Source organism: Acinonyx jubatus, chromosome A3, assembly GCF_027475565.1.
Source record: "Acinonyx jubatus isolate Ajub_Pintada_27869175 chromosome A3, VMU_Ajub_asm_v1.0, whole genome shotgun sequence".
NCBI lineage: Eukaryota > Metazoa > Chordata > Mammalia > Carnivora > Felidae > Acinonyx > Acinonyx jubatus.
This window is the reverse complement of record NC_069388.1, coordinates 23848515-23865128: the sequence shown is the minus strand read 5'-3', so window position 1 is coordinate 23865128 and position 16614 is coordinate 23848515. Positions and strand designations below refer to the sequence as shown.

General features: G+C 38.3%; 1 protein-coding gene across 8 annotated transcripts in view; it reads right to left on the bottom strand.

The window, feature by feature from the left end:
• Nucleotides 1-16614, bottom strand: part of NCOA6 (nuclear receptor coactivator 6) — a 107020-nt gene that overhangs the window by 28715 nt on the left and 61691 nt on the right. For 5 of the 8 annotated variants that reach the window (XM_027069918.2, XM_053200042.1, XM_027069911.2 and 2 more), the window contains 4 exons: nt 14904-15026; nt 5886-6014; nt 4278-5183; nt 2085-2231 (listed from right to left, as the gene is read on the bottom strand). In XM_027069918.2, the coding sequence (XP_026925719.2) occupies nt 2085-2231; nt 4278-5183; nt 5886-6014; nt 14904-15026 (1305 nt within the window). The remainder of the gene's footprint in view (nt 1-2084; nt 2232-4277; nt 5184-5885; nt 6015-14903; nt 15027-16614) is intronic. The other 3 variants (XM_053200045.1, XM_027069914.2, XM_053200044.1) reach the window with 3 other exon arrangements.

The following is a 16614-nucleotide window of genomic DNA, read 5'->3' as shown; positions in this document are numbered from 1 at the left end:
GATGCTACACGTGAAAGGAAAGAACACCTGATACTTCCTAAGGACAGGTCTCCTCTGCCCCAGTGTGGTAAAAATTCCTTATTCCTTATCTGAAGCTGAGCCTCTGGTGTAAGTCAACTGACAGATAACCCAGAAACTGCAGACAAAGGAACAGTTACCAAGGGATGTTAAAACTTCACTGACCCCTAGGCTCAGAGCTTTGGAGAAATGGTCTCCTCTGAGCCCGCTGGTGTTAAATAAATCTCCGATCCACCAAAACAAACAAACAAACAAACAAACAAAAAACAAAACTTCACTGACCCTTCCCTGTAGCAGTCCCTGGTGGATCATACAGCACATGTCCTATTCTCAGTTATTTCTAATTTAGACAAAGACATTGCCTGGCTTGCTGCAGTGTTTACTTATTGTTGGGTCTTTAGGATTTTCCTATAGTTACTAGCATTATCTCCCCCTTTTTACTGAATACTCTTTTAGATTATTTTATAGCTCTTTGTCACTTTTAAGTAAGGACTAGAAAGTGGCAGCCATAATGAAGTTATGAGGCCAATCCACACTCCAGCCAGGGAGGCAGGGGACAAACTGTCCCTTGTTTACATTATTCAGTTTTTCTGAATCCCAAAAAAGATTTTGGGATCATTAGCCTTATAAACTCTTAACTTAAACTCCATGATCACTGTATATACTGTATAAACTGAATATTCTGTACACACTGAATATACAGTGTATACTCATTCAATCATTAATTACTTCTTGAGTAACTAATATGCACAAGACACTTTTGGTGCTAAGGTAGTATCAATTAACAAGACACACCAAACCCCTGACTCTATGGAGTTGGCAAGAGACTGTAACAGACAAATATTTTTTCAGGAGAACTAAAAGCTAACAAGAGAAATAAAGTAGGGTTAAGAGAACAGAAAATGAGAGACAGGAGTAGAACGATCTTAGGAGAAGTGTGGAAGTCTAAACAGTATGTGCCTGTGGAAGGCACCAGATAGAAATACAAAATAGATGTGCTTGGGTGGAAGAATGATGAATGATTTTATCACTATTCATAACTTCCTACAGAAACCATAAATTCACATAACCAGGAATGCAGTTTTGCATTGGCAGATGGGTAAAGTAAAACAGTTTAATCTGCCCTTCTCTCACGCTTCAAGAGGTAGTTTGAACTTTAAAAAAACAAAAAAACAAAGTTAGAACTTTTCTTGTTCCTTAGTGATTTACCATTAAAAGTTGGAACCACACAACTAAATTAACTCTAAGTGGGGATGGGGAGTTCTCCACAGAAAATGTTTGCACTTACTTCATTCCGAACTGGCTCAATGAGAAAGGATAAGAAGATTAGTCCATGTGGTGCCTAAGCAACCAGAAACATGAAGTCTGGGCATATTACAACACTGTTTTACAAATTTTTTTAGTCATTCTGCTCTATCCTATTTCTCCACAAATACACTGTCGGCATTAAATCTATACTGATTAAAGTCTGTTCTTCAAACACCACATTATAAACCAGAATTTAGACATTCTGCATAAACAAAGCTAACATGTACTATAGAGAGATTTTGAAAGGTGCAGTTGCCCAAAATGCCTGTGTCTCTGTACCTATAGTTTCCTTTGCCAGAAATGCCTTTTGCCCTTTTACTAACTTGGGGGTTGGCAAACTATGGCCCATGAGCCAAATCAAGCCCACTGCCAGCTTCTAAATAAACAGTGTGTGGAACACTGCCATGCTCATTTGTCATATTGTTTATGGCTACTTTTGTGCTGTGATAGCAGAGTTAAGTAGTTGCAACAGAGACCATATAATCTGCAAAGTCTGAAATATTTACTATCTGGAGTCCTTTATAAGAAAAAAAAATTGCTGAAACCTGCTCAAACTCAAGTTTAATTCCCTTTCCTTCGGTTCCCAAGACACTGTACCTACTTTTGATATATTAGTTATTGCCCTGAAAGAATAATTTGGGTTTGAGATTAAGAGAAGGACCAGGATTTATATTTATCTGTATATTCTTATTATCTATCATGGTATCTAGCACACAATGTTCAATAAATGTTGGCTGAATAAATCACAGAAAACAAACCTGCATGCTGGACAGTTTGATTTGCTTGCAGCTGAGGGGCTCCTGAATTCCCAGGGGTGGTTGCTGTGGTCGAAGGCACCTGACCTTGTATAAAGTTCGGATTGGCCTGTCCTGCTGAGAAGCCAGGTGGGAGGCGTTTAGGCATTCCTTAATAGAAAACAATGAGTAAGGCAGTTACCTAGCAAATTTATACTCTTGCTTAGATGTGGAATGAATAAGGAAGGATGAGCTGCATGAAGTCTCCACTGGCTTAGCTCTCTCTGTCACACTGGTAAGATCTTTAATAATAAGGTTGGGAAAGATGGTTAAAAAAATCAACACAATCTCTTACATGAGCATTGTCAAAATGAAAAAGAAATACTAAAAAATTTACACTTAGAACATGCCAAGGAAGAGATGGCAATCTGCTCCCTAAATGTGATCTGAGGCCATGTCACAGCAAGGTTTAGGGCTCACTTTTCTCTGTAATACAACAGACCCCAAAACTTTACATACTTTAACATAGGTACCAAAGTAATATGCTAAATTCTCTCATATTCAAACAAATTGATATGAAATACTATAAAACAAAGAGCTGGGTCCTGATATTAACGATAGGTGATTTTTTTTCCATTGAGGGAAATGGATGACAATCTCCTTTGTGGAAAACTTCCCCCAATATTGTGCTCGTCTCTTGGGAAGAGACAGGAGATTAGCAACAATCCATAGGAGCTTCAAAGTGAGGCTATATTAAATTATCATCATGCCTTCTTCCCCTTATAAGGTTTGCTGCAATTCCGACAGCTATGGTACCAAAAGCCATGCTTTAATGGAATCTTACTAAAGTATTACTTCCTTTTCTAGGAAGGTTTAATTTCAGAAAACAGATCTGTAAGAAGGAGGATCTCAGAACCCACTCATTGTTTATAACATAGGCCTTGATGTGGCCAGATCACCTACGTGAGCACATAATCTGCTCTATGAAAGCATCAAGACCTAAAGCTCACTTAAAAATTTTTGTTTTAGTCCATTTATTTTTAAGGACCAATTTTTCAATGTCCTGAAAAACGCTCTGTAGACAAATATGCATTTGTCCTTTCTTTAGCAGTGACAAGTCCCCATTTGCATGCTTCCACTATAATTAAATCAGGAATCACATTTGCAGGAGGGACTACCCAGCTTCCACTGATCCAGGACTAGATGCCCAGAACAGTGAAGTTTGGAACTGAAACATTCTTGCATTTTCTAAAAACTTCTTAGGATTTAAATATCAGAGCCTGCACGTCAGTAAAATTAATTACAAGAGAGTGAAGAGACTGATGAGCAACTTAATTTCACCAGAAACCATGAGAACATGCCTTTGCTATGTTGCACTAAAGATGCAAGGGTTTTTTTCTGGGTAGGCAATGGGTGTCTTTTGGTGGGGATATGTTCATCAGATGACAGTATTACTGGCACTCTCTATACCTTACTGAAAAGCTCCAAGCACATTCATGTGCACTAGATCAATGATTAATAAGATAAATAATAAACATGGAGATGGATAAGTTTTACTGTAATCGTTTTACCTCTCACACATTAAGCTCCATTGCTTTTTCTTCATACAAGAGGCACCTTACAAAATAAATAAATAAATCTCCTTTAGGTATAACTGGTGGAATTCCCTCTCTAAGGAGCAGGCATTGGCATTATAAACTATAAAAGTCAATGATCTCTGAAATTATTCCCCTTTAACACTTTAATCAAACTTAACAAATACCATGCTTACTACTTTATGAAGATTATCAAACTTGAAAACTCGAAGGGCCTTTTCCCCAAAAGACCCTGTATTTATTTTTTTCACTTTTGCTCTATTGCATAATCTTAATTTTTTTTCAACAGCTGAGCAATTTAAATTAATAAAATGCATGTTTCTTCTGGACATCTTATCAGTCCAAGATCAAGCAAAAGTAATTTAAAAAACAAAATGAAAATCTCTATATTGAGTTTTACCTGCATTTTCATCCAGAGGGCTAGCTTAAATGTAACCAGTAAGATGCTGCATAATGTATCAAGTCAATAATGTATCAAGTTAACTAAGTTACATCAAGTGTCACCACTACATCCACAAAGCCAAATAATTACATCCTCCCTCCATTAACTCTAAAAATTGAAGTTCTACTAAGATCTATCTCCAGTAAATTTATCAACACAAATAGCTTCAGTGCTCCTCACCTCCTAGGCCTGGATGTAAACTCTGTGGCCCCTGGTTTGGTGGCTGCTGCTGCATCACCATGAAGTTAGGTGGCACATTTCCCTGTTGAACCATAGGATTCCGACCGGGAGAGCTGACGGGCTGCTGAAATCCCTGGGGAAGTGGGTTATTTTGAGGTGGCCTTGGTCCCATCTGCTGCTGAGTTTGGTTAACCGTTGGGGAGGATGCAGGGGATCCCTGCTGGAAGGAGGAGGGTGAGGAGGCAGGAGACTTGTTGGTGAGGTGGGGCTGCTGCAGGGGGGTCGGGACCCTGGAGGGCCCTCCCTGCAAGCTCTTCATCTGAGGAGCTGTGAACTGGCCTGGGTTGCTCATCTGAGGAAAGTTTGTATGGGCTTGTGAGGCTTGCTGGCTGCCAAAGGGATATGGAGGGGGCGGGTGGGAAGGTGTCTGTACCGTGGCTAAGGATGGTCTTGCCTGGAGCTGCTGTTGCATTGGGCCAGGCAACGGAGCCTTCTTCCACCCTTGGCTTGCAGTCATTGTGCCCAGAGAACCCTGGGCTGGAGGAGGCTGAAGGGCTCCAGAAGGCAGCTGGTTCCAGCCTGGAGGAACAGGCACCTGAGTTGGGGCAGTAAACTGGGGTCTCATTCCCTGTGGCTGTTGCTGCTGATGCTGCTGTGGGGGTCTTGCCTGCAACTGCTGCTGCTGCTGCTGCTGCTGCTGCTGCTGCTGCTGCTGCTGTTGCTGTTGTTGTTGTTGCTGCTGCTGCTGCTGCTGCTGCTGCTGTTGCTGCAGCTGGGGAAAATTAGCTGGGTTCATTTGTCTGTTCACAGGGACAGGCTGCATTGGGTGGTGCGGGGGAGCTAAAGATCCTGAGGGATGATTTTGCTGCTGTATATGGAGCCCAGAGAGGAGTGGATCCATTGCATCTGTTTAAAGACAGTCAACAAAGCAATAATTAAACTACTGCAACCCTAGATCCTACAGTAGTCCTGGCAATCGTGAAAAATATAGAGTAAAATCCCCTGGTACCTTCAATGAAATGTTTGCGAACACCTTCTATATGCAAAGCAACACACCAAGATGACAGAAAGATGAATATTGTCTAGAAAGAGCTTATGGTTCAAAAGTGGATATAAGAGCCAAACATAAAATGTGGAGAGCAGTATTTTCCAAAGCATATTCTTGGGAACTATGTTCATTAGTGTTATAAGAAAATAAAACAAAATACAGTCAATTTGGTTTGGGAAACAACTGAACCTAACCACCTTAGACAGGTTTCTTCATGGCAGGACTTCCAGTGCCTCCAATACATTAATTCTGAATCTCTAGGAAGGAGGTAACATATGATGCACTTACCAAATTTATTATGGAATTCTCTGCCAAGAAGTATCTTGCAGGACTAAGTAGCCCAAGGAATGCATTGTTAGGAATGTTGGGTAACTGATAAGAGAAAGAGAAATTCTGAGAAGGAAATGGACTTTCAACTTGAAGAAATAGGGCAGATTTTGTGAAGAAGGTGGCATTTAAGTTGGGCAGTTAGGAACGTGGAATCAGAAATAGCTGAATTTTGTAATGATCTCTGCAGAGAGTTCCAGCCTCTTTAAGCCACAAAGATTGGAGGTCATTACCTGACTGAGAAGCAGGGCGAGGAGTCCTGGGCTGCAGCTCTGAATTGGGGCCTGGTGCCATCATGGAAGATGACACATTTCCACTCTGGGGTATCATAACAGTGGCAGGGCTGGTCATCCTTATTAGTCCTAAAGGAAAAAGAAAATCTGTAGAATAGAGTACTGGAATTGGCACAACATTTGTTTTTAAGTAAAATATTTCAAGAAGATAAAAAGGTATGGAAAATTTATGTACCCATCATCTACCTTGTTAATTAACATTTTGCCCCATTTCCTTCAGATACATATGTAGATACAGCAGAAGTCCCCACTCCTTCCCAATCTCTTTCCACTCCCACTCTCTTATAATTGGGATTAATAGTTACATGCATGTTTATCTTTTCTACATATGTGGAACGTATGTATGCTTTTCTGTATGCTTTTAATCTTTGTATAACTGGCAAAGTCTGTCTTCTTCAGTTTCCTTTTTCTCTTAATATTATTTTTTGAGATCCATCCATCCTGACTGCCATTTTATGGAACCCACACATTTATTCTCCTGCTGATGAATAGTAAGATTCTCCCTCCCACTGCCCTGAATTTTCAATCTTATAATTCTGCAATGTCATGTATTCTTGTGGACATGTGTCTTTAGACTATATACCCAGAATTCCTAGGTTTTAAATTATAAGCATCTTCCATCTTACTAGATATTGCCAAACTGCTCTCATAAGTGGTTATGCCAGGGGTGCCTGGCTGGCTCAGTCAAAGGAGCATATGACTCCTGATCTTGGGATCGTGAGTTCAAGCCTCATGTTGGGTAAGAGATTACTTAGGTAAATAAATAAACTTAAAAAAAAAAGTGGCTATTCCAATTTATATTCCAACTAGCAATTTGAGAACTCCTCTTGTTCCGTGTCTTTCCAATTTCTGATACTGCTAAGGCTTTATAGGATTTACCATCTATATTAATAAGTGAAAATATATTATCCTCTCTTCATGTCTTTGCTTTCTGGCATCAAGATTAAAAAGTAACTTCAAAATAGAGCAGAAAAGCATCTTTCCTCTTTTTCTATGCTCTGGAAGAACATGTGTATCTGTTCTTTAAATGCTTAGTAAACTTACCTGGAAACTATCTGGGTCTGTGGGTTATGCTAATTAATTCATAAGGACACAGATTTTTAATTATTTCACAATTTCTTAAATACAGATTTTTCAAGTTTTCTTAAGTCAGTTTTGGTTAAATTATATTTTCAAGAAAACTGTTAATTTGCTGCTGCTTCAAAATTTATTAGGCTAAAGTTATTCACAACTTTTTTCCATTCATTGAGATATAATTCACATAGTATAAAATTCACCCTTTTAATTTTTATTTTATGATTCTACTTCTAAACTTTACTTTTTTAAGTTTTTTAAAAAATATAGTTTATTGTCAAGTGAGCTAATATACAGTATATACAGTGTGCTCTTGGCTTTGGGAGTAGATTCCCATGATCCCAGAGCTTACATACAACACCCAGTGCTCATCCCAACAAGTGCCTTCCTCAATGCCCATCACCTATTTTCCCTTCCTCCTCGCCACCCCTCCCCCGCAATCAACACAGCTTGTTCTCCGTATTTAAGAGTCTCTTATAGTTTGCCTCCCTCTTTGTTTGAGACTATTTTTTCCCCTTCCCTTCCCCCATGGTCTTCTGTTAAGTTTCTCAAATTCCACATATGAGTGAAAACCTATGGTACCTGTCTCTGACTTATTTCACTTAGCACAATACCCTTCAGTCCCATCCATGTTGCTGCAAATGGCATGATTTCATTCTTTCTCATTGCCAAGTAGTATTCCATTGTATATATAAGACACATCTTCTTTACCCATTCATCAATTGATGGACATCTGGGCTCTTTCCATAATTTGGTTATTGTTGATAGCACTGCTCCAAACATTGGTGTACATGTACCCCTATGAATCAGCACTCCTGTATCCCGTGGATAAATGCCTAGTGGTGCTATTGCTGGGTCATAGGGTAATTCTATTTTTAATTTTTTTTTGAGGAAGCTCCATACTGTTTTCCAGAGTGGCTGCACCAGTTTGCATCCCTACCAACAGAGCAAGAGGGTTCCCATTTCTCCCCATCCTGGTCAACATCTGTTGTTTCCTGAGTTGTTAATTTTAGCCACTCTGACTGGTATGAGGAGGTATCTCAATGTGGTTTTGATTTGTATTTCCCGGACATACCATAAAATTCACCCTTAAAAAAATTTTTTTTATTTTTTGAGAGCGAGCAAGCACAAGCTGGGCAGGGGCAGAGGGGGAGGAAGAAGAGAATCTGTGCTGACTACACAGCCCAATATGGGGCTCAATCTCACGGAGTATGAGATCATGACCTGAGCTGAAATCAAGAGTCAGAGGCTTAACCCACTTAACCTACTGAGCCACCCAGGTGCCCCAAAATTCACCCTTTTGAAGTGTACACTTTTTTCTTTCTTAACATTGCTTATGACTTCTTTTTGTTTTACCAGGTTCATCAGTTTTAGTTGTTTTTTTCAAACAAACATCTTTGGTTTTGCTGCTTTGTTCTATTTTTAATTTATACTTTATCTCTGCTCTTATCTTTATTATTTCCTTCCTCCTAAGTTATTATTACTCTGTTCTTTTTCTCAATCTTAGGTCAGAAACTTAGATTCTTAATTTTCAGCTCATGTTCTGCTCTAATATAGTTATCTTAGGGCTTAAATTTTCTTCCAAGCCCTGTATTGGTTACATCTCACAAATTTGGTATGTATTTTTGCTGTCCACCATGATTGCTTTTAAATCATGGATATTCAGAATATATTTTACATTTTCTAAAAATACAGCATATTTTGGTTAGCTATGTTTTGTTTGCCACTGACTTAATTGTACTGTGGTCATAGAACATGATCTGTGTGATACCAATATTTGGTATTTAATGAAACTTGGTTTTAGAAACACACATAGTCAATTTGTATAAATGTTCCATTTGTACTTGAAAAAATTAAAATTCCCGAATTAGTAGCGCATGTTTTCTATATACCTCCATTATGTCAAACTTTTTTCTTATGTTATTCAAGTTTTATCCTTACTAATTTTCAAAATAAGCTTAATACATCAATTACTAACACAGGTGTGTTAACAGGTCTCTGAAGATGTGATATCTCCATGAATCCTGTCCGCTTTTGCCTCACATATTTTAAGGCTAGGTTAGTAAGTACATAAAAGTTTAGCTGTCTTCCTGATGAATATTTCCTCTTATATCATACAGAGACCCTATTTACCCTAATGCTTTTTATCTTAAAGTCTGTTGATATACCCTTTTTCTTGGTTAATATTCACATGTATTATCTTTTTTTTCCATCCTTTTAACTATGAACTGTGTTCTTATGTTTTATGTGCTTCCTGTAAAAGCACATTAGTAAGCCTGAGATTATTATTCAATCTGATTAATCACCATCTTTTTATCAGTGTTCATAATACGTTTACCTGTACTGTTACTATATATTTTGATTCATTTTATCATCTTAGGATACCACTGCTCTTTACTCCTTCTTTCTATGGTGATTTCCTTTTTTTTCTATGCTGTTTTCCTAATTTTCTTGGATTTTACTGGATTTTTTCTAACATGCCCTTCCTTTCTACCCCTCCACTACTAGTTTAGGAGTTATACATTTTAGGAGTGCCTTGGTCAACTTCAGCTTAGGTCATGATCTCACGGTTCATGGGTTTGAGCCCCACATCGGGCTCTGTGCTGACAGCTAAGAGCATGAAGCCTGCTTCAGATTCTGTGTCTCCATCTCTCTCTGCCCCTTGCCCACTTGCACTCTGTCTCTCTCTCTCTCTCTCAAAAATAAACATTAAAAGATTAAAAAAAAAAGTTATACATTTTATTTCTATTATTTTAATGATATCTTTAAAATGTCAACAGACATAATTTAAAGAGTATGCTTTATTTAAAGTATTTATTTCAAGTATTGCTAAATAAGCCAATACTTATGTAGATTTGCCCCATGTTTACCAATTATTTAGCTCACCATTCCTTCTTGGATCTTATTTCTTCCATCTTAGGGTCAATTTTCTTCTTCCTGAAGTAGATTCTTGAGCACTGCAATTAGCAAGAGTCTGGCAATGGTAACTTCTCTTAGTGTCTTTGAAAATGTATTTAAAAAAAATTTTTTTTAATGTTTATTTATTATTGAGAGACAGAGAGACACAGAGCATGAGCAGGTGAAGGGCCAAGAGATGGAGAGACACAGAATCTGAAGCAGGCTCCAGGCTCTGAGCTGTCAGCACAGAGCCAGATGTGGGGCTCGAACTCACAACCATGAGATCATGACCTGAGCCAAAGTCGGACGCTTAACCGACTGAGCCACCCAGGCGCCCCCAAAATGTATTTTATACTACTCTTGACAGTACAGATAGGTTTAAAATTCTAGGCTGTCAATTATTTTCTCATCACTTTGAAAATATTATTTCAATGTTTCCTGGCTTCCAGGGTTGCTACTGAGAAATCAGCTGTGATCTGATAGTTTTCTCTTTGTAAATAATTGATCCTTTATTGTGAGTTGCTTTTAACATTCTCTTTTTGTTTTATAGTTTTTCAAATTTGTGTCAAACATGGATTTATTTTAGTTTATATTGCTCAGTATTTCTGAGGATTCACATCTTTCACCAATGTTGGAAAAAATTTCAGCCATTCTCTCTGTTGTCATCTTCAATTTCTTTATTTTCTTCTTCTGGAACCCTTTTCAGATATATGTTAAATCTCATTTTATCCATCATGTCTCTTGACCTCTTTCATATTCCCATCTCTTTATTTTTAATTTGCTGCATTCTGGGTAATTTCTTCATATTAATCTTCCAATTCAGCTGTGTCTAGTTTGCTGAACAAGTTATTTACTTCAATAATTTTTAAATTTCTAGAAGTTCTGGGTTTTTTCCCCAAAATTCTGGGTTTTTTTTAATTAAAAAAATTTTTTTAATGTTTTACTTTTGAGAGAGACAGAGAGAGAGTGAGTGATCTTGCACAAACCGCAAGATCATGACCTGAGCTGAAGTCGGATGCTTAACCGACTGACCCACCCAGGCACACCTCAAATTTTATTTAATGTTTATTTACTTTTGAGAGGGCCAGAGAGTAGGAGTGTGGAAGAGGCAGAGAGGGAGAGGGAGACACAGAATCAGAAGCAGGCTCCAGGCTCTGAGCTATCAGTACAGAGCCCAATGTGGGGCTCAAACCCACAAATGGGGAGATCATGACCCGAGCCAAAGTTGGATGCTTAACCAACTAGCCACCCAGGTGCCATTCCAAAATTCTGTTTTAATGGTGTCTTGTTCTCTTGTGATTTTCATCATTTTAAACACCCTGATACTTCTACTATTATAAATTATCTAGAATTTTGGAGGGAGGGAGTCTAGTCCTACATTTTATGAATCTGGAGTATAAACTCATTTATACTAGGGCTTTAACTATGAGAAGTCTGCAACGGCTCAGGTTGAGAATGTGTCCCTCCAGAGCATCAACAATTATTACCAATCTAGAACCACTTAATAATTTAGCTTGACTGTTCCAGGGTCATTTCAATAATATATTAAATGTCCAGGGTGCCTGGGTGGCTCAGTAGGTTAAGCGGCTGACTTTGGCTCAGGTCATGATCTCACGGTCCGTGAGTTCGAGCCCCGCGTTGGGCTCTGTGTTGACAGCTCAGAGCCTGGAGCCTGTTTCAGATTCTGTGTCTCCCTCTCTCTCTGCCCCTCCCCTGTTTATGCTCTGTCTCTCTCTGTCTCAAAAATAAATAAATGTTAAAATAATAATAATAATAATATATTAAATGTCCAACATGAATCAGAGTAGAAAAGACAATTCCATAATCACCATTTCCCCACCTCCCAACTAGAGCCCAGGCCAAGACACGTAAGTTTTGCATTTGTCTCCCTCTGTGTCAGAGGGTGAAAATTTTCTAATCTACCTTTCACTGAAAATTCTAGTTTCAAATTGATAACTTCCTTCTTTATGTAGACCCAAGCCAAGGTTTCATATTTTATCCCTTCCTGGCTATTCAAACTCAGAGCCTTTGGTCCCTGCAGAATCTCTTCATTTGTTTACTGCTACTTAAATTTTCATTTTTGACTTCTTTTTCACTCTGGGGATTTCCTTTGAGTTCTTACAAGGTCAGCCATGCATTAAATGTTATATTTTGTCTAGCATTCTTGGGTGTTTTGTAGTTGGGACAGTTAGATAAATGTTTATCTGTCTATAACTGGATTTGTCTCTGAGAAACCCCCCTCCATTTTTCAAAGATGGTAATTAGACAGTAAGAAAGTTCTCTGGAGATAAGAAACAGGTTTTCTCAGTTTACAATGAGCTTTCTATCTCCAGAAATGTTCAAGAGCATGCTGACTACACGTTCAGTAGTGACACTCTAACATATGTTCCAGCACTAGGTAGGAATCTGCACGAGATCCATGGTTCTCAACTGGGGGCAATTTTGTCCCCCAGAGAATGTTTGGCAACATCTGAAGACATTTTTGTTGGCACAACTAGGGGGGAAGGTGTGGTAGTGCTATTGGCATCTGGTAGGTAGAGGCCAAGCAGGCTGCTAAACATCCCACAATGCACAGGACAGCTGCCCACAGCAAAAGATGATCAGCCCAAAATATTAACAGTGACAAGGTCAAGAAACCATGACTAAATGACTATGGCACCCTTACTAATCTTGGCAGTTCTATATGGCTACAAAAAATTTTTTTTAAAAAAGCCTATGGATTAAAAAAGGCTTTTAATTACAAAAGACCTCTGGCTTATCAGTCAACTTCTGTTGCCAGTGCTAAGCAAAGAAAGTAATACTAAGAATAATTGACAATCCAAGACATTCTAGACAGACAATTCCAAAGTCATTTATTATTGTTTTATAGGGTAGTTAAGATCTCTTTCCCTTAAAACTTTCTCTGTTTATAAATGTTCAAACTAATATTAAATTTTATTTGCAACCACTGTCCCAATGGACATCAGAGAAAAATATTCCTAAAGTACGCTTGGCAGTAAAGAAAGATACCTAGGGGTTAAAATGTTGGTATGACTACAGATCATTACTTCAACTTTATTATTCCTTCAACTTTGTATTACATATATTAGCACAATCAGTACCCTTCATTAAATTCCAATCTAACTTGATTTCAACCTTAAGCTTCTAAGTTTCCTATGTTGACAATGAACTATATCACTATAATTTACACTTACATCCTAGAGATGCTTAGTAAATATGCCTGCTACTTGCCAGATACTTGCATTAGTGTGTTGATGTCAGTTTTAATAGAGTCCTAAAAATGTAAGGCTGGAAGGGATCCACAGCATTGTTTCTAGGACATAAATATGTTTCCAGACAATTACGGCCAGTAAATATTAAGTCATTTGTCCAGGAGTTGAGACTAAAACCCAGATTTCTTGTCTCTCATTCTAGATCTATTCTTTTACTAACTATATGCAACTTGGCCAGAGTTTTCCCACTCTGGTTCTTCAGTAGTGGCACTAGCATCACTGATTATCTCTCATTAAGCTACCATAATACCAAATGCTCAGATTTCTGTGGAGAACTATAACTATACTGACTCCCTACTACAGGTACCAGGATAGGTACTGTTTATCTACCATGTGGTATTCCGTAACAGCTCAACAGCACAGGTCCTGATATATAATAGGAACTCTGTAAATGTCAGCTACATGGCTCAGGGCTCATCCACCTTCAAACATGAGCACAAAAGACTGTAGGCATTACTATCTGATTTTTTAGGTGAAGAAACTATTGCTTGGAGAGGTACAGTGACTAGCTTGAGGTAATCAGGAAATGGCACTGCCAGGATAAAAATCTAGTCCCAATTTTATATGGCCAAGTCTTCAGCTACAGTTTGGAATAATGGTTTTATAAATTAAGTTTCTCCATTCTGCTCTATTTCTTCAAGAGCTACTGTGGTAAGTGGGAATGTGAATGACTCAGTATAGTTTCAGGTGGTTACTCTGCTTCAACCACAGCAGCTGTGCTTTTCTGGTTTATTTGAATAAAAGGTCCTAAAGCAGAAAAAGTTTGAAAGCCACTAATGTAGTGATAAGAGCACTGGGCTAGGAGTTAAATCCGTGATATTAGTCTATTTCTACTTGACCCTGTGTAAACTGCTTTCTTTCTGTGAGCTTCAGTTTCTTCAGCTTTAAATGAGAGAGTCCACTCAATTCTAATATTTTGTGATTCACAGAATGTTGAGTTCATTCTCTAAAGAAGAAATCTCAGTTTTACTAGAAAAGTTAACAAATAATTTATAACTCTCTCAAATTCTAAATATCTAAAAACACATATTCTTCCACATATTCTTCAGATTCCACATAAACACAAAGAACTCTCGGCTCAGATTCTCAGCCTCATAGAAAATGGGTGGCAATTGGAAAGCTACATACTCCATTATACTATAAACATTCTGAAGATAAAAAACATTTTATTCATTTCTTTTTTTTTTAATTTTATCTTCTTTATTTTATTTTTTTAAAAACAAAAATTTTTTAATGTTGATTTATTTTTGAGAGACAGAGACAGAGTGTGAGTTGGGGAGGGATAAAGAGAGAGGGAAACACAGAATCTAAAGCAGGCTCGAGGCTCTGAGCTGTCAGCACAGAGCCTGACGAGGGGCTCAAACCCATGAACCGCCAAGATCATGACCTGAGCGATGCTTAACTGACTGAGCCACCCAGGCGCCCCTATTTTATTCACTTCTATCTCCAACACTTTGAGCAGAGTCTGTCCTACAATAAGAACTCAACAAATGTTTGCTGCACAGCTCAGTGCTCATCTATCTACATTTAAGCATGAGGCCATGCTCTGCGATTCTACCTTCCTGAGTGATTTAAATCTTATTTTCTTAAATCAGTAAACAGTAATGTGTCAGGAACCCCCACCTATTTTGCAAAACTCAAATGATCATACATTAGCAGACAAAGGGAAAAAGGAAACCAGTAAAATGTCATATAATTGAGTGGGAGATCTCACCTGGACCACCTGCCATGGGAAATGTCGCCTCCATCCTAACTGAATTTCCGGCTCCCATGGGTCCATTCATTCTCACATCTTGGCTTCGGTTCTGAGCCAAAGCCAGGTTGATAGCACCTTCCCCTGAAAAAATGACAGGTTACAAGAAGGAAACCATCAGAATAAGATGCAAATGTTTTTTAAAAACAAGTACACAAAAACTTTAGTTTTCTGTGTTTTTAAAGAACTATGGTAAGTTTACCAACCACACAAAAGGGAGGTTCAATACTATATAGGTCTTTCTTCAACTTCACTTGAGTAAGTTTACTTACATGAAGCACAAGGAAAACATAATCAATCCTCACAATACAGCAGATGGACAATCATTAATGATGTATGGTGTCAGGAGAGAGTTTGTAACTCTGAGTGACTATTTTCAACTAGCTCATAGTGTGTGCATGTGTGTGTACATGTCCATGTGTGCAAGAAGGAATTAAATGTTCTCAGAAACTCTCAAACTCCTAGATTACCTTTTGGGAATTTATGACCAGAAGGTAGAGAAAAGAGTAAGTTTAACGGAGAAAGAACATATGATGGTATAGGGACACTGTAGTATTTGTGAGCAAAATCCCATTTCCCTTTCAACTAGTGCAGCATAAACAGATATCCATTAGAGATATTTATGCAATGAAGAGTAGATAGATTGCTACTAATCTACTTTTGCAGCATCTAATTATAAGACCAACACTCATATGAAGTTTTTAATGCTTACAAAATTTTATCTCATCTGAACCTCACAATACCCTGGTAGGTAACATCTAGAAGTGTTCCAACTTATTAGACCCTAAACTTAGAGGTAACTTACTTAAATTTTACTTGGTTTAATGATAAAAAGAAACAAATTTCAGGAGACTTCCTGCGCTTAATCTAAAATTTTGACTATTGTTACTGTGGATGATAGCACCACCATGTGGACAGATAGAAGTATAGCTAACCAGTGGCTAAGAAGGTCAAAGGCAGCATTCTTTGGCATCCTTCCTTATGTACTGTAGGGTTCTGGATTACAGAGCCAGATGATAAAGTAGGAAGCTAATGAGGACACAGTAGTTTCCTGTCTTATCACTGATAAGTCACCCTTCTGTATTAAGTATTTCCACCAGGCAGGTAGGCTGGTTGGTCACAGGGAACAAACATCCTACTAATAAGGGACTGATTACCAGGGTTACAAGATGCTCTAAACTGGTTGCCTCTGGGAGTTAGGAATAAAAGAAAAAGAGAATACAGACCTTGAAGGTTTCCAATAAAAGGAAGCAACTATTAATATACCAAACTTAAGACATTCTTTTTTAAAAAAATTTTAATGCGTATTTATTTTTGAGTGAGAGTGAGTGAGAGAGAGAGAGAGAGAGAGACAAAGCACGAGTGGGGGAGGGGCAAAAGAAAGGGAGACACAGAATCCAAAGCAGGCTCCAGGCTCCGAGCTGTCAGCACAGAAACCAATGCGAGGCTCGAACTCACAAACCTGGAGATCATGACCTGAGCCAAAAATGGACGCTTAACCAACTGAGCCACCCAGGCTCCCCACTAAGACATTCTAAACAGAAAGAGTATTTATTCTTGAAATGGACATGAGATTATTTCAGTTCTCTGCTTAAAACTGTTCCAATGCTTCCTACTGTTGTAGAAATAAAAGCCAAACTCCTTAACAGGGTATAAAAGGCCTTAGTAATCT